At 39.6% G+C, this 18,798-nt stretch overlaps 1 protein-coding gene across 4 annotated transcripts in view; it reads right to left on the bottom strand.

Annotated features, from left to right (window-relative positions):
• STX8 (syntaxin 8) overlaps positions 1–18,798 on the bottom strand; it is a 241,123-nt gene that overhangs the window by 95,201 nt on the left and 127,124 nt on the right. For all 4 annotated transcript variants that reach the window (XM_022596181.2, XM_022596182.3, XM_089900354.1 and 1 more), the window contains one exon: positions 700–801. In XM_022596181.2, the coding sequence (XP_022451889.1) occupies positions 700–801 (102 nt within the window). The remainder of the gene's footprint in view (positions 1–699; positions 802–18,798) is intronic.

Here is an 18,798-nt window from a genome sequence, read left to right as displayed (position 1 = left end):
CTGTGCACAGGCAATAGATCATTGAAACCCCACAAACACGTGCATCAGAACTTCTGCCGAAGAGCAAGGACCCACATCGGGATTGCCTGGTGCGCTTGTTAAATGATGAACACTCTTGAACCCCAACCTAGCCCTACTCAATCAGAATCTCGACGGGAGGGCCCGGGAATTAGCACTTTAAGAGTCATTCCCAGTGATTCTTATTTTGGCCTGTGTTTCCTCATTTTACGTACAAGGTATTAAGAAATGATAACTTCACTAAATAACAGGATATACACTCATCTGGACTTTAGAATCTGTGCTCTTAACTGCTCTATAGCTCAAGCTTCAACAATGAAGCCTGTGACTAAAACAGGCACAAAACAAGCAAGATCGCCTTTAAAACCCATGAGATCTGTCACCACCAGCCTGCATGATGTCACAGAATTTCCCAAACTTTTATTCTCAGTAAGTATACAGGAAGGTTTCTTACTTTAAATTAAAAAAAAAATTAACAACGCATTATACTTCCCCTGTCCTCATAACAATTTATTTCATTTTAACAAGATTTAGGGATCTTCCAGCAATTTCAATGCTTCATCACATGAAACTGGCTGTACTAGAAGAGCAACCAAATCCCTGCGGTAAGATGAGACCAACGTGGGAAGCTTATCCGCAAATGATTAGAGAGGCAGAGCTATAACTACAGCAATCTCTTACCACAAGACGTGGACTTCCTGTCCACCAGATTCACACGCCTGGTTTCGGTGCGAAGTTTCTCATCGGTATTCTCCACCAGGTTGGCAAGGTCATCAATTATCTCTATAAAGGAAAACAAAGATGCATGGTTAATACTCCAAAAATACCTTGGCTCACATCAGAGTCTCATAGCTGTGCTGGTCCTTCCTAGTAATAAGTCTCTCAACTGCAGTGAGTGAGAAGGTTTTAAAGAACTCATGTATATTCTCTGAAAACTGCAATTCTGATTCACTAAAGGTTGGGGGTGGGGTCGGGAGGGAAGGAGTAGTAAAGAAAAAAAACGAGTTCAACACAATTCCAGGAGACAGAGGAGAAATGTCAAAAGTTCAGGGGAAAGAAAGCATGACCCAACAAATTTATGCCCAGCCAAGTTGTCACTGGAGTATAAAGACGGCAGACAGACGGTATAGAGGACTTCAGGGACCACTGGGATCCTTCTTAAGAAAACTACTTGATGATGAAATCTAGGCAACCGAGAGGTGAATAAAAATACAGAACTCTGGGCTGGAGAAGCCAGAGGCCATGACATAAGAGATGACGGCGAGAACTGAATCCATTTAAATACTGAGCTGAGAACAAATAAGCATATGGATTAGGTTACAGAAAAGTAGACAAACATAATAAACAGTGACAATGGAATTATAGGTGAAAATCCGGAAGCGGCTGAGGGGCGGTGGCAAGAAAGGTAAGCAGCAGCTAAGGTGTTAATTTCTCCATCACTCTCAGGGTCATATCAAGCTGCTGGAAAGTAAAACAGAGACTTAGAGCTTTGTAAAAATCACCAAAGCTTCAATGTTTTATGTTATTATTTTGTTAACCTTAAATGGATCTTTTAGCAATTACTACCTCTTGGAGAGAACTCTTCATGTAAAGTTTTTTTTTTTTTTTTTTTTTTTTTTTGCGGTACCCGGGCCTCTCACTGTTGTGGCCTCTCCCGTTGCGGAGCACAGGCTCCGGACGCGCAGGCTCAGCGGCCATGGCTCACGGGCCCAGCCGCTCCGCCGCACGTGGGATCCTCCCGGACCGGGGCACGAACCCGTGTCCCCTGCGTCGGCAGGCGGACTCTCAACCACTGCACCACCAGGGAAGCCCCTGAAGTTTATCTTTTAAAAGTGAAATTAAGCACTTAATATTAAAATAGCATATATAATATGACCCTAATTATGTAAAATTATTTCTATCCCTCCTTTTATACATACGAACCTGTAAGGATATATCCAGACAACGTTAACCTAATGTTAATAATGACTATTTCTAGGTGGTGTGATCCTGGGTGATCTTCCTTGTATTAACTGTTTTATTTGAATTTCTTATAATGAGCTCTATATACTATTTTTTTTTTCAGTTTTGGTTCTTTTTCCTCCCTCCTTCCCTCTGTCCCTTTTTAGTGATTGCTTTAGAGATAAGTTGTCCAATACGTTACCATTTTTCTTAAAGAATGAAATAAAACCCACAAGCAAGTCAAAGAAAGCTTTCAGAAAGTTGTTTGAGCTCAGTTTTGACGGGCATGTATGTGGGTGAAGCAGGAATAGTGCGACTCATGCAAAAAGAGTAGCATGTAAAAGGCACAGAAGAGTTGGGAGGTCTTTCTTCCAGCTCCTACAGCACTTCCTACAATCTTTTTACTTAGAGACCCTTTTTGTTTGTATTGAATGATCTGTTTGCATGTCTTTTACAGAAGGAGTATGACAGACACTAACTTTTATTCATCTCTGTATCTCCTATCCCTAGGAGAGTGCCTAATATACAGCAAGATAAATACTAAAAGATAAAGGCCGTGAATGAATGGAGTGCAAAAGATAAAAGCATTGAATAATTTCAAAGCACTGAATAATTTGCTGCTTCTTAGAAAAGTGGAACTAAGCCAAATTTGCCCAATATTATCTGTACAACACCTGCCTAGAAAATATTTCACTATTATTTAACGATCCTTTCATAACTATTTCCTTGTATTCAATGACATACTCTCCCAGTTTCCCTTTCACTTATCTGTAAGCTCTGTCTAGTCTCCTCTTGCTCTTAAATGTTGGTGATCCCCAGAACTCTGTATATTTCTATTCTATTTTAGTTTTAAACTTAAAATTTTAATATTTAAATTTAAAATAATTAAATTCGACAATTTAAATATTTTAATATTTAAAATATTAAAATTTTAATTTAAATATTTTTAAATTAAAAATTTTTTCTCTGCTCTACATAGCTCTCCAAAACTCCTTGACTCATATAGCCAACTGCTTACTACTTATCTCTACCTTGAAATTCCTACAAATATCTGACTCTCAAGGTCTCTAAAACTAAACTCTTCATCTTCCCTCAAACTGGACTCCCCTATCTTCACTGCCTCAGTTAATGGCACCACCATTCATTTTTGCTTGCCCAAGATGGAAATCTTTTTTTTTTTCCCCGCTGTGTTGGGTCTTCACTGCTATGCACAGGCTTTCTCTAGTTGCAGCAAGCGGGGGCTACTCTTCGTTGCAGTGCATGCGCTTCTCATTGTGATGGCTTCTCTTGTTGCAGATCACGGGCTCTAGGTGCACAGGTCTCAGTAGTTGCAGCAAACGGGCTCAGTAGTTGTAGCGCGCAGGCTCTAGGGCACGCAGGCTTCAGTAGTCATGGCGCACAGGCTTAGTTGCTCTGCAGCATGTGGGATCTTCCTGGATGCACTGGCAGGCGGATTCTTAACCACTGTGCACCGCAATCAGTAGCCCCCGCTCGCCGCAACTAGAAAAAGCCTGTGCATAGCAACAAAGACCCAACGCAGCCAAATATAAATAAATAAATTTATATTAAAAAAATTGACAATACTAATTGTTGGGGATGATTTGGCACAAAGTTAACTGAAGAAATATTTGTCTGTTCTACTCCAGCTAAGCATATATCTACTCTATGACCCAGAAATTTCACCCTTAGGAATTTACCAAACAGGAATAGAAACATGTTTCTCAAAAAGACCTGTACAGGCCTTCCCTGGTGGCACAGTGGTTGAGAGTCCGCCTGCCGATGCAGGGGACACGGGTTTGTGACCCGGTCCGGGAAGATCCCACATGCCGCGGAGCGGCTGGGCCCATGAGCCATGGCCGCTGAGCCTGCGCGTCCAGAGCCTGTGCTCCACAATGGGAGAGGCCACAACAGTGAGAGGCCCACGTACCGCAAAAAGAAAAAAAAAAAAAAAAAAAAAAAGACCTGTACAAAAATATACCCAACAGCGATACTCATGAGAACCCAAAACTAGGAACCACCTAATATCCATCAATAGGGGAACGGATAAGCCAACTGTGGTATCTGTGCTGTTCAGTAATAAAAAAACAAAGAGTTTCTTATAACTGTAACAACTGTTACTTTGTTGGCTAAAGAAAAAATAAATCTCAAAAGCATTTTGTTGGCGAAAGTAAGAAAGTAATATATACTTAATAATTCCATTTATATAAAGTATGAGGACAAACCTAATCTACTAGATAGAAATCAGAAAGCAGTTGCCTCTGGGGTGGGGATGGAGGGGACTGACTGGAAAGGGAGAAGAGGGAATTTTCTGGGACGATGGAAATGCTCTAAATATTCTCACAAACGTATGCCGTTGTCAAAATGCATGGACTGAACACTAAGGTCTGTACACTTTGTTGTATGTAAATTATACCTCAACTAAAAATGTAAAGCAGAAACAACAAGGACCTATTGTATGGCACAGGGAACTATACTGAATATCTTGTAATAACCTACAATGGAAAAGAATCTGAAAAATATATATATATATATATACAACTGAATCACTTTGCTATACACTTGAAACTAACACAACATTGTAAATCAACTATACTTCAATAAAAAGTTGTTTGAAAAAAATACATATATATATATAAATTAGAAAAAAAAAATTGAAGTTTACAGTATCATGATACTTCTAGGATTTTCCAGAAAGGAAGAAAAAAGGGAGGGAGGGAGGAAGGCGGGCGGGCAGGGAGACCTGCTGCGAAGACAAAGCAAAATGACTTAGAATAACAAAATTTTCCAGCTGCAAGAAGTCAGGGGATCATCTTGTAGCTCCTCCCCCTTAACAATCCCCCTCCCACCCAGCTCCCCACCCAACCCCGTGCCAGTAACAGGGAAGCTCGTGAGAAAATCAATTCCATGGCTGAGCTGGAGGGTGCCTGTAATTATAAGTTTCTATATTTCGAGCTGAAAATCTGCCTGCTTTTAACTTTCACCTTCTATTTCTAGAACAACACAATTCCAGTGTTCTTCCTTCCAGAAGACAATTCTCGTATAACTCCTTAGTCTTGTCTTCTCAGCTACAGACACTTAGCTCTGAACATTAACAGATTGTCAGAGGAAGCGATTTCCAGATCTCGTGACATCTTGATGCACTGGACACCGTATTCATCCTAAAATGTGACGCGAGGACTTGGATCCATCGTTTCAGGTTCTGTCCAGTCAGCACAGAACACACTGAGTTTAGACAGAGTAGCACATATAAAAGTCAGTATTTTTAAGTTCCATTCCTCATGTCCTATCAGGATATTCCATAGTAAAAGCTATGCTTCCTAGAGTTGCTTGGTCCATTGTTCTCATGCAAACGATTACAGTTGAGATTGCATGATATATTTTAATGTCTCAACATGTAATATAAAATTTAGACTTAATAAGCTTCTAGCACTATAAGAAAGTCAAGTGCAAAATACTCCTTGTCAGATACTAAATACAATATGTCAGCTGTTATATGTTAACTGGGTTTCTGGATAGAGTTCTCATTAAATTTGTAAATATTCGTAACAGAGGTAAATACAAAATTGGTAGAAGATTAGCTAAGCAAAAATCAGTAGTCAACACTGAAGGGGTTAATCTCAGACCAAACACAGAGTTTTTCATATTGGTTGGTAAACCTCATCTGATTACTAGTTTGTTTGCTTTAAAAAACAAACAAAAAACCCTCTATTTTTAGGTGATAAAAATCATTTAATAGCAGTTTATAAATGAGAGGGAGAAAAGTATAAGATTATCCACACACCCCAGTAACCACTCCTATGGATTCCCTTCTAAGATTTGACATAAACTTTTTTTGTTTGTTTGTTTTGTTTTTGGCGGTACGCGGGCCTCTCATTGTTGTGGCCTCTCCCGTTGCGGAGCGCAGGCTCCGGACGCGCAGGCTCAGCGGCCACGGCTCACGGGCCCAGCCGCTCCGCGGCACGTGGGATCTTCCCGGGCCGGGGCACGAACCCGTGTCCCCTGCATCGGCAGGTGGACTCTCAACCACTGCGCCACCAGGGAAGCCCTGTATTTTTATATAATTGCAATATATGAGACTTTTGCCCCCGTTAACATATCATTTGTACGCTTTCATGTTGTTACACAGTCTTCACAGTTATAATTTCTAATGGTTACGAAATATTCATTCCATTAAAATAAACATTCATTAAAAAATAGCCCATTATGGGATATGTAGAATGCTTCTATATTTCCACATAATGAGTCAATGAATTCTTTCCTCCATTATCATCTTCCTTCTTTTCTATCATTTTCTTAATTAAGCGTGATTCTGACTGCCACATGGACTTTGAAACATACCGCCAAGTCAGTTTTTAAAAGGTTTGCACTGCCACTGCTGTTGGTTGGTTTGATCAAATTCACTCGTCAATATGACCTCAGAAGGCGATTTCCAAGGGCAGGGAGCCTGGGAGAATTCCCACCTTGCAGCCTAGTGGCTTCTAAGGGGGGAATTTCCCCAACCACAGTCAGTTACGAGCAAATTAAACACAGGTTAAGAAAGAACCAGCTGACTCTTTCAGATCCCTCCAAGTACAGCCTCCAAAGAGCAATTGGTATTTTACTTCCCAGTAAGTATTTGCACTTGGTTTCGAGAAGGAACTTATGTTTCTGTCACGTGTTCATTCGAGATACCAAGTGCCATTCCAACACAGAAAGGAAAAAAATGGACAATAGAAAGTATTTTCTCATCAAAAAGCAGTGAGAAATGTTATACGGTGCTAACACAGCTGGATCCAAATATATTTAATTTTCTTCTAGGCTCAGTTACAGTCTCAGTAAAATCTATACAAGGGCAGAGAGTGTGCTGTGTATTTTCAGATAAATTTGGTGCCTTTTGCACTCATAATGGATGCTGGCACTCTCAAAGTCATTATGCTTTTATGCCTTTCACTTAATTGCTAATGACATTTGAAGACAAGCATTGAAAAAACCAAACGGTGAATAAAGAGCTTTTCTTGAGGGCATTAGTTTAACTCCCTTTATTCCCTACAATGGAAACTAAACATGGGGTGGGTGATAACCTCTAATAATACACTTTTCTGTACACTAGGAAACCAGGAACAGAAGGACAGACCAATCTGTGACTCAGCAAAGGAAAAGTAACACGTTGGCCAAGGCACCCTATGGCAGGGCAGCTGGCAGGGAGTCCCCGCACACCCAAGCAGAGCCTCTGGGAGCACTCAAGCTTCGGAGGCCTAGGAGAAAGCCCCTTGGCCATACCTGCTCCCATTTTAAGCAGGAACAGGTGGGCCAGGCTGGGCAGAAAGCACAGGCTCCTTTCCTTCTTCCTCCCCACCATCAACCCCACGGCCTTTCAGTCTTTCATCCAGGCTGAAACGTGTGTAACAGAGGCTTATGCTGAGTTAGAACCCTTCCCAACTTCTAACAACAGACAGACACTGACATGTGTGTGTGAAGATGAGCAAAGAGCCAACAGGTGTAAATAAAGAGGGAGCATCTGCTCCCCCTCCCTCACCCCTTTGGCCCTAGAAAACACAATTCCTTCCAGAAAAGGACAAGGCTTGAGAAACTGGTTTCTGTTTTTAAAACAAGATTCAAGAGGACACTAAATCAATACAACAGAACAGAGAGCCACAATGAGGGACCGACCTAAGTTACTAGAAACAGTGCTCCAGGTAGAAACACACTTGTCAAATTAAAAACCGCAGTGAAGGCAGTTAAACAGATTGTAATCTAAATAAAAGATTTAGTTAGAAAACAAACTGGAATAGTCTCCCAGAAGTCACAGAAGGAGGTTACAGAGGACAAAATATGGAAGGAAAAAAATAAGAGACCGGGATAAACACCCAGGAAAACAGAAGGAGAAACAGTGGCCAAGTAAATAATAAATTTTCCTCTTAAACCAGAACCCGAGTCTCATAATAATCAAGATCAAATCCAAAATTACTCAGTATATGAAGTACCAGAAAACCTCAAGATGCATCAGAAAAGACAATCAGCAGATGCCAAGGCTGAAATGACACAGCTGTTGGAATTATCTGACAAAGACTTTAAAGCAGCTACAACATAAATGCCCCAACAAGTAAAAGTGAACACTCTTGAAACAAAAGTTTCAGAAAAAAATTAAAAAGAAAAAAGCAGAAAATATAGAGGAGAACCAAATGTGAATTGCCAAAACTGAAAACTACAAGAATCAAAATTAGAAAAACTCACTGGATGGGCTCAATAGCGGAATGGAGATGACAGAGGAAAGAGGCAGTGAACTGGATGACAGGTCAAAAGAAACAATCAAATCTGAACAATGAGGAGAAAAGGCAGGCGGATGACCATAGCCTTAGGGACCTACGGGACAATGGCCAAAGGTCAAGCATTCATGTCATCAGAGGCCCAGAAGGAGAGGAAAAGAGTGTGGGGCACAAAAATATTTGAAGAAATACGGCTGAAATTCTTAAGTTTGACAAAAAACACAAACCTATACATTCAAGAAGCCCGGAAAACCCCCCAAAAGATAAACACACAGAAATCCACGTCTGGACACATCAAACCCAAACCGTTGAACACTAAAAACAAAGGAAAAAATCTTGAAAACCACCCCCCAAAATAACATATTACTTCTAGGAAAACAAAGATTTGAAAGACTGTGGATTTCTCACCAGAAGTCATGGAGGCCAGAAGAACGTATAACAACATTTTTAAAATGCTGAAAGAAAACTGTCAACACAGAAGTTTATATCCAGCAAAAATATCCTTTGGGAATCAAGGTGAAAGAAAGGTATTCTCAGATGAAGTGCTAAGAGAATTTACAGACCCCACACAAAAAAACTGAAGGCACTTTTTCAGACAGAAAGGAAATCACACCAGCAGAAAATCTGGTACATCAGAAATGAAGAGCAACAGAATGATAAACATTTGGGTAAATATAATAGATCCTTCTCCAATTAAGTTCTTTAATTATCTGACAGTTGAAGGCAAAACTTACAACATCTGGTTTTCAATGAACATAAGTATCATACACCATACTGACGGGAGGGAAGGGTAAAGGGACCTTTATGGTGGTATGGTTACTATACCCCATTAGACATGATAAAATATTGATTCTAAGCAGACTGTAGAATGTTATGGATATATACTGTCATCCCTAGTAACCACAAATACAATCTGTACAAAGATATATAGCAAAAAGCGCAACAGAAAAATTAAAATGGAATACTACAGAAGTTCATATGTGTGATTCCATTTATATGATAGTCTCCAAAAGACAAAACTATACTGATGGAGAACAAGCCAGTTGGTGATCACCAAGGGTTAGGGATGGGGGAGGGAACGACAGCAAATGAACAGCACAAGGGGTGATGGAACTGTTCTGTGTCCTGTCTGTGGTAGTGGTTACACAAATCTATACATGTGTTAAAATTCACAGCACTACACAAACACACACAAGAGTCGATTTTTCTGTATGTTAATTTAAAAATTCAAGTTAAAGATATAATGAACAAAGAGAGGTATGGGTAAAGGAAGAACATCAGAGAACGCTAGTGTTTAAAGAACAAGAGGAACAAAAACTAGAAACAAAGGAGGAGGGTGAAAAAGCAGAAGAGAATGCTGTCCTAGAGGGCAGCACTGCAGAAAAGAGGGTGGCACATACCATGTGTATGGACTGGTGATCGGGCCATTGCCGTGGACTGTGCTGAGAGCCGCTTTGGGTGGGGGAAGAAGGGGGGCAATTTGCCTGAGTTGCAGGACTGAATGCAGCCGAAGTGTGGGGAAAGGAAGATGGTAAGAGGACCCTAGTGTGTTACTGAAAACTCCTATAATGTAAAACCAAAACACTAACTACTAATATTTACTGAAAACTTGCCAGGTGCTAAATCACTGTTTTTTAATCTTGAGTTGTATCTAGTTCATTATAAAGTGAAAAACAATTCTTCTATACCCCACAGTATTAATATGTTATTCTATTTAAATTACTTAATTAAATATAAACATCAATGGTGGTATATATTATTTATGTTTATAACTCTTTATTCCATAGTTCTAAAAATATATATTCATATTAAAAATAAAAACTAAAATTCTGTTTAATAACAATAATTTCATGCTGACAGAGACAGCCTGTTTTCTGAGTAGTAAATTGCTGCTTGAAACATGAATATGATACAGACTAAAGTATGGGTCCTCTGGGGTTGTCCTGCTATTCTTTATTCCAATTGTGGAGACATCTTTTAGACATTGCACAGTGACAGCCCTTGGCCTTCTCTTGCAAGCAAATATATCATTACATATTAAGTATACTTTCTTCTCTCATCAGCCAAGGATTACTAAGACAATTACAAATACAAATGTGGGCTAGAACTGCATGGCAACACACAATACAGTGGTCAGCCTGACAGTATTTAAAAATCAAAAGGATTTTCTGGATTATCAACAGTAGAGAGAGACAAAATTTTAAAAGTCATTAAAAAAAAGAGTCCCACATAGCTCAGAGAAGGCACCATCGGTCCTAATTTGAATATAGAATGCTAAAAGCGTAACATTTCTTACCTTAAGTTACTCATTAAACAGCTCTACAATAGGCATAAAAATATTGCCTCCCCAGTTTTCCTAGCCCTTCAAGAAAAACATCTACTTAAAAAAAATGTTAAGGAGGAGACCTTCAAGATGGCAGAGGAGTAAGACGTGGAGATTACCTTCCTCCCCACAAGTACATCAGAAATACATCTACATGTGGAACAACTCCTATAGAACACCTACTGAACAGTGGCAGAAGACCTCAGACTTCCCAAAAGGCAAGAAACTCCCTATGTACCTGGGTAGGGGAAAAGAAAAAAGTATCAAGTATCTTTTCTGACTACAATGCTATGAGACTAGATATCAATTACAGGAAAAAATCTGTAAAAAATACAAACAAATGGAAGCTAAACAATACACTACTAAATAACCAAGAGATCACTGAAAAAATCAAAGAGGAAATAAAAAAATACCTAGAAACAAATGACAATGAAAACATGAAAACCCAAAACCTATGGGATGCAGCAAAAGCAGTTCTAAGAGGCAACTTTACAGCAATACAATCCTACCTCAAGAAACAAGAAACATCTCAAACAACCTAACCTTACACCTAAAGCAATTAGAGAAAGAAGAATAAAAAAATGCCACAGTTAGCAGAAGGAAAGAAATCATAAAGATCAGATCACAAATAAATGAAAAAGAAATGAAGGAAACCATGGCAAAGATCAATAAAACTAAAAGCTGGTTCTTTGAGAAGACAAAATTGATAAACCATTAGCCAGACTCATCAGGAAAAAAAGGGAGAAGACTCAAATCAGTAAAATTAGAAATGAAAAAGGAGAAGTAACAACTGACACTGCAGAAATCCAAAGGATGAGAGATTACTACAAGCAACTATATGTCAATAAAATGGACAACCTGGAAGAAACAAATTCTTAGAAAAGCACAACCTTCCGAGACTGAACCAGGAAGAAACAGAAAGTATAAACAGACCAATCACAAGCACTGAAATTGAGACTGTGATTAAAAATCTTCCAACAAACAAAAGCCCAGGACCAGACGGCTTCACAGGTGAACTCTACCAAACATTCAGAGAAGAGCTAACACCTATCCTTCTCAAGCTCTTCCAAAAGAGAGCAGAGGGAGGAACACTCCCGAACTTATTCTATGAGGCCACCATTACCCTGATACCAAAACCACACAAAGATGTCACAAAGAAAGAAAACTACTGGCCAATATCACCGAGGAACACAGATGCAAAAATCCTCAACAAAATACTAGCAAACAGAAACCAGCAGCACATTAAAAGGATCATACACCATGATCAAGTGGGGTTTATCCCAGGAATGCAAGGATTCTTCAATTATGCAAATCAATCAATGTGATACACTGTACTAACAAACTGAAGGATAAAAACCATATGATCATCTCAATAGATGCAGAAAAAGCTTTCAACAAAATTCAACGCCAATTTATGATAAAAACCCCCCAGAAAGCAGGCACAGAGGGAACCTACCTCAACATAATAAAGGCCATATATGACAAACCCACAGCCAACATCGTTCTCAGTGGTGAAGAACTGAAACCATTTCCACTTAAGCCCAGGAACAAGACAAGATTGTCACTCTCACCACTATTATTCAACAAAGTTTTGGAAGTTTTAGCCACAGCAATCAGAGACGAAAAAGAAAAGGAATCCAAATCGGAAAAGAAGAAGTAAAGCTGTCACATGATACTATACATAGAGAATCCTAAAGATGCTACCAGAAAACTACTGGAGCTAATCAATGAATTTGGTAAAGTAGCAGGATACAAAATTAATGCACAGAAATCTCTGGCATTCCTATACAGTAATGATGAAAAATCTGAAAGAGAAATCAAGGAAACATGCCCACTAACCACTGCAACAAAAAGAGTAAAATACCTAGGAATAAACCTACCTAAGGAGACAAAAGACCTGTATGCAGAAAACTATGACACTGATGAAAAAAAATTAAAGATGATACAAACAGAGAGATATACCATGTTCTTGGATTGGAAGACTCAACATTGTGAAAATGACTCTACTACCCAAAGCCATCTACAGATTCAATGCAATTCCTATCAAACTACCAATGGCATTTTTCACAGAACTAGAACAAAACATTTCACAATTTGTATGGAAACACAGAAGACCCCAAATAGCCAAAGCAATCTTGAGAAAGAAAAATGGAGCTGGAGGAATCAGGCTCCCTGAGTTCAGACTATACTACAAAGCTACAGTAATCAAGACAGCATGATACTGGCACAAAAACAGAAATATAGATCAATGGAACAGGATAGAAAGCACAGAGATAAACCCACGCACATATGGTCACCTTATCTTTGATAAAGGAGGCAAGAATATACAATGGAGAAAAGACAGCCTCTTCAATAAGCGGTGCTGGGAAAACTGGACAGCTACATGTAGAAGAATGAAATTAGAACACTCCCTAACACCATACACAAAAATAAACTCAAAACGGATTAAAGACTTAAATGTAAGGCCAGACACTACAAAACTCTTAGAGGAAAACACAGGCAGAACACTCTATGACATAAATCACAGCAAGATCCTTTTTGACCCACCTCCTAGAGAAATGGAAATAAAAACAAAAATAAACAAATGGGACCTAATGAAACTTAAAGGCTTTTGCACAGCAAGAGAAACCATCAACGAGACAAAAAGACAACCCTCAGAATGGGAGAAAATATTTGCAAACGAAGCAATTGACAAAGGGTTAATCTGCAAAATATACAAGCAGCTCAATAACAGAAAAACAAACAACCCAATCCAAAATGGACAGAACACCTAAATAGACATTTCTCCAAAGAAGATATACAGACTGCCAACAAACACATGAAAGGATGCCCAACATCACTAATCCTTAGAGAAATGTAAATCAAAACTACAATGAGGTATCACCTCACACCAGTTAGAATGGCCATCATAAAAAAATCTACAAACAGTAAATGCTGGAGAGAGTATGGAGAAAAGGGAACCCTCCTGTACTGTTGGTGGGAATGTAAATTGATACAGCCACTATAGAGAACAGTATGGAGGTTCCTTAAAAAACTAAAAATACAACTACCATACGACCCAGCAATCCCACTACTGGGCATATACCCTGAGAAAACCATAATTCAAAAAGAGTCATGTACCACAATGTTCATTGCAGCTCTATTTACAATAGCCAGGAGATGGAAACAACCTAAGTGTCCATCGACAGATGAACGGATAAAGAAGATGTGGCACATATATACAATGGAATATTACTCAGCTATAAAAAGCAACAAAATTGAGTTATTTGTAGGGAGGCGGATGGACTAGAGACTGTCATACAGAGTGAAGTAAGTCAGAAAGAGAAAAACAAATACCATATGCTAACACATATATATGGAATCTAAAAAATAGAAAAAATGCTTCTGAAGAACCTAGGGGCAGGACAGGAATAAAGACGAAGATGTAGAGAATGGACTTGAGAACACGGGGAGTGGGAAGGGTAAGCTGGGATGAAGTGAGAGAGCGGCATGGACATATTTACACTGCCAAATGTAAAATAGACAACTAGTGGGAAGCAGCCGCATAGCACAGGGAGATCTGCTCGGTGCTTTGTGACCACCTAGACAGGTGGGATAGGGAGGGTGGGAGGGAGACACAAGAGGGAGGAGATATGGGGATATATGTATATGTGTAGCTGATTCACTTTGTTATACAGCAGAAACTAAGACACCATTGTAAAGCAATTATACTCCAATAAAGTTGTTTAAAAAAAAAGGTTAAGCCATATTAGAACCCTTGCTAATAATGTAACAATAAAAATACACTTCCCGTTATTTTAGAAAACTGGAATCCTGGTGATAATGTGCTCAGCGCTGACTGAATAATTTCAAGATAATCAACACGTTTCTTTGCACCTTGAATAAAAAGTCTATATACTGTATGAATCTAATCACATGACATCCTGGACGAGGCAAAACTAGAGAGAGAACACAGTGATCAGTGTTTACCAGGAGTTTAGAAGGAATAGGGAAGGGATGAACAGGTGAAGTGCAGGGATTTTTAGGGCAGTACAAAATCTGTATGATACTGTAATGGTAAATATGTGACATTATGCATTTGTCAAAACCCATAGAGCTTTACATTCATTAAGGTTCACTTTTTGTGCTGTAAATTAAGAAAACAAAAATCATTTAGGAGGCTGGGGATTCCAGGAAGGAACACAGAGTGTGATACGATCATCTATCTGTACTGTAAATGTATCAAACAACATCCCTGAAAAGGGTGGAAAGAACAGGTGCTGACTTAAGTTACGCTGGGAATGAGTGGAGTCTGTAAGACTCAGGCAAAAGCACTGCATATAAGCACTGAATTCTAGTTGATGAAGTGGAGTTCCTTGGTGGTACGAGTTAATTACAATAGGGCTTACACACGTACATGGAAGTGAGCAATTACGGAAATGGATGATGGGTGGTAAGGGCCAGATTCTCACTGCTGGACTGGAAATTTAAAGATAAGCAAGAAGAGGAGGCTAGGGCAATCCATGTGGTTAACAGATGGGAGTTACAGACATCGGTATGACCTTAATATAAAGACGGTTACATAGGGGTATGTGCATACACACAGCGTAGTAAACAGACATGCATTTCTATGCTTTGTCAACTGAGAAGGCATTGAAAAAACCAATACCCCAGGAGCAACAAGCACACTTGGCACCCAAATCTTGGTTTTAAGGCCATTCTCCAGTAAAAGAAAATAGATGACTCTCGGACTGGCACAGGAAATATACAAGAGGAGCCTGAAGTATCTGGTAGGACCAGAAACTGAGGAAGTGCTTTAAAAGACAAAGAACAACAACAACACAGCAACCTCACCAGTGGGGATATGTCATAGGAGCACAGGAGCCAACCGACAGAGCTCCCCATGGCCAAAGCTGGAATAACTTGAGCAACAAAATAAAGTAGCCAAAAGTATAAAATAATATCCATAGGGCTTCCCTGGTGGCGCAGTGGTTGAGAGTCCGCCTGCCGATGCAGGGGACACGGGTTCGTGCCCCAGTCCGGGAAGATCCCACATGCCGCGGAGCGGCTGGGCCCATGAGCCATGGCCGCTGAGCCTGCGCGTCCGGAGCCTGTGCTCCGCAACGGGAGAGGCCACAGCAGTGAGAGGCCCGCGTACCGCAAAAAAAAAATAATATCCATAGTAAATATCCATTAATTTTATACTAAATATAAATATCTGACATACACACTGATAAAAAACACTTGATTGAATAAGTTCATAAATGAGGGAGAAGAGACAAATCTCCCATGAGAAATTCCCAATAGTTTATGTAGCCAGTCCGTCTTCAAGGAGGGGGGAGTATATGTCTTCACCCCTTAGGTGTGGGCTGCAGGTACTGACTTCCTCCTGAGGAGCTGAGCGTGGAAATAAAGGAAGGGGAGGGAGCACCTTTACAGGGGAGAAGCCCAACAGACACTACCTCAGCCAGACGATCAAGGTTAAAGTGAATGGTCGCAGATCATGTGGACCGTAGGCACCCTTGATCTGGTGTGATGCGAACGGCACTTGACCTCTGCGGACTTCGTCCTAATAACTGGTAACTCCAGTCTTATGAGGAAAACATCAGACAAAGTCTAGCTGTGTAGTATCTTACAGAATACCTGGCCAGTATCCCCCAGAACTGTCAACATCACCAAAAACAAGGAGTCTGAGAAATTGCCACTACAGCCAAGAGAAGCCTAGAGAGACGTGACACTGGAATGTAACGGGGTATCCTGGATAAGACCCTGGAGCAGAGAAGGGACATCAGGTCAAAACTAAGGAAATCTGCATAAACTGTGGACTTCAGTATGTATCGATGCTGGTTCATTAAAAGTAAAACATATACCACACTAACGTAAGCAACTAGGCACGGGGTACGTGGGAACCCTCTAGTATTATCTTCTCAACTTTTTTGTAAATCTGAAACTGTTCTAAAGAATAAAGTCTTATTTTGAAAAAGCCAATAGCTAACATCATATTTAAAGAGGACACATTAAACACTTTCCCCTAAGATCAGGAACAAGGCAAAGATGTCTATTAGTTTTGCTACGTCTAATCAATGTTTTGGGGGGGGAAAAAAACCCCAGAGTTGGAAAAGTCATACGATCTGATTTCAAGCAATCAAGAGGGTTTGGAATGGACAAAAGATCAACGGAACAGGAAAGAGTCCAGAAACAGATTCACACAGATGGCCAACTGAGTTTCCACAAAGGATATCCACACAAGCCTCAGATCCCATAAGAATGTCAGCAGGCCTATTTTTTTCAATTTTCTTAGGATCCCTACTTATATGCAAGAGTGAGAACATATTAAGTGAACATACAAATTCTCCACTGGCTCCTGACAGGCAGGTACTATTTCTGCTCATCCTTATGACAACCCCATGAGGCAAGTCTTCCTAGAGGCAAAGGTCAAAGAGGTGAAATGATGTGTCCAAAGTTACGCAGCTGGTAAGTGGCAAAGCCGGTCTGACTTGCAATCTGTCTGATTCCAGAGTTATGCTGTTCGTAACATTCAGAAAGGAAAAGGGGGACAGCACATCAAACAGTCCAAGACTGCCTTGTTTGTGCTGTTTTGTTTTGTTTGAAGATGAGATCATTCAAGTTTTCCCTATAAATATCTTCTAAACTATTGTTAAGTAAATGTTTATTATTTAGTACAATGAATATCTGAATTTCTTAAGCCAAATCTAGGATCCAGTTGAGTGTTCCTTTATGCTGTGTTACAGACACTACAGCTTTCTGCATAGTCGGTGGAATTATTTAAATACTATAAAACTAAAACTGTAATCTTATTTGTAACTGTTATATGAATGTACAGTTCTTACTTGTTGTGATACTGTATGTTGTGGGTCATAATCATGATTGTCTATGTCATGACAGACATGACATAGACAATGTCACGACTTTGGTGGAGAATATAACCTCCAACTGGGAGCCAAGGCCATTGCCAACATTTCCCCTTTCACAAGTGGTTATAGAAAATCATGGATAATTTTTACCTACCTCTATTTTATCACTTAAGCTTCTAGACAGTCTCTCATGAAATATCTAGACCCAAACCATTAGATTTTTGCTCCCTTTGAGAAACAGCCTACCTTTCAAATCCAATAGGATTTGCCTGCCTGAGCAATTACTTTTCCTCTGGGACTCAAAAATGCTAACAGGATCACAGCCTTGCATTTCCATATCCGCCCCAGCTACTGAGTATTTACAGCATGTTCAAGTTCTCATAACACAGTAAGAAACAGATAAATCCACAAAGAAAACGTGAGGAATGGAGAAAGTCTTAAACACTATTTCTGGGTTCTTCCTCTTAGAGCTCAACAAAACAGACAAGCTTTTTATGAAATCCATAAAACGGCATTATTTCTAAGTTAGGGCTTACATTCCCTGTTTCAGTCTGATTTCATATAAATGAAGAGTTTTAAAAATACTATATTAATGATGGTAATACAGTTTTAAAGAACTGTAACCATTTATTATCTCGTCTGATCCTCCTGACAATCCTGAAAGGTAGATAGGGAAACTGTTGGAGTATTTTATAGATGTCCAAACAGGCCCACACGGATTATGCAACTTGCCTAAGTTACCCCACGAATAAGTAGTAGGACACAAAGACGGGTCTCTGGATTTCAATTCAAAAGCTTTACTTGGTAGCTCATGCCTCTTATGTCTCAAATTTCAGGTCTGTGTCTACCTCCAGACTAAACATAGTCTGCATTTTTCCCATTCCAGAGGACCATCACCTTGATTTCTCTGTGTTTCCCTTTCTTATAGGAGATGTCTGATGAAGCCCAGAGAAGCAGTTAAGACATAGATTCTGAGAGATTCGGTACCATGACATCTATCAGTCAGAAAGCTGAAACTAACCATGTACTCTTGTTTTAAAAAAACAAATAACTTGAAAAAGAAACATGTTTCCACTTTAGAAGAGAACATTCCTCGTTCACAAAAAAATTACCTCCCTTTATTCCAATCAGTTTTAACACTTTGGACCTATTTGAGGTGTGCATCTCCATTCTTAAAAGGGGGTGCAAAGGTCCAAGGCAGGTATCTACAGACAGGTCCCCTGGAGCCGCAGTTCACCCACTTATCTTTGCTATCTGATTATATATACGTTTTTAAGAGTCTCTGTGTTTTACTTTATATATATTTTTAAACTCTCCAAGTACAGAAAAGAAATCCAAATGCAAAGTACTGTATAAAGCACAATACAACTGCAAATGGGGGGTGGGGGAGTCCCATTAATTAAGTAACAGCTTAAAA

This window comes from Delphinapterus leucas, chromosome 19 (assembly GCF_059928025.1).
Source record: "Delphinapterus leucas isolate spDelLeu-1000000601 "Yukka" chromosome 19, BTC_Dleu_Yukka2, whole genome shotgun sequence".
In the NCBI taxonomy this organism is placed as follows: domain Eukaryota; kingdom Metazoa; phylum Chordata; class Mammalia; order Artiodactyla; family Monodontidae; genus Delphinapterus; species Delphinapterus leucas.
The sequence above is the reverse complement of the archived record's forward strand: the minus strand, read 5'-3'. Positions and strand labels throughout refer to the sequence as shown.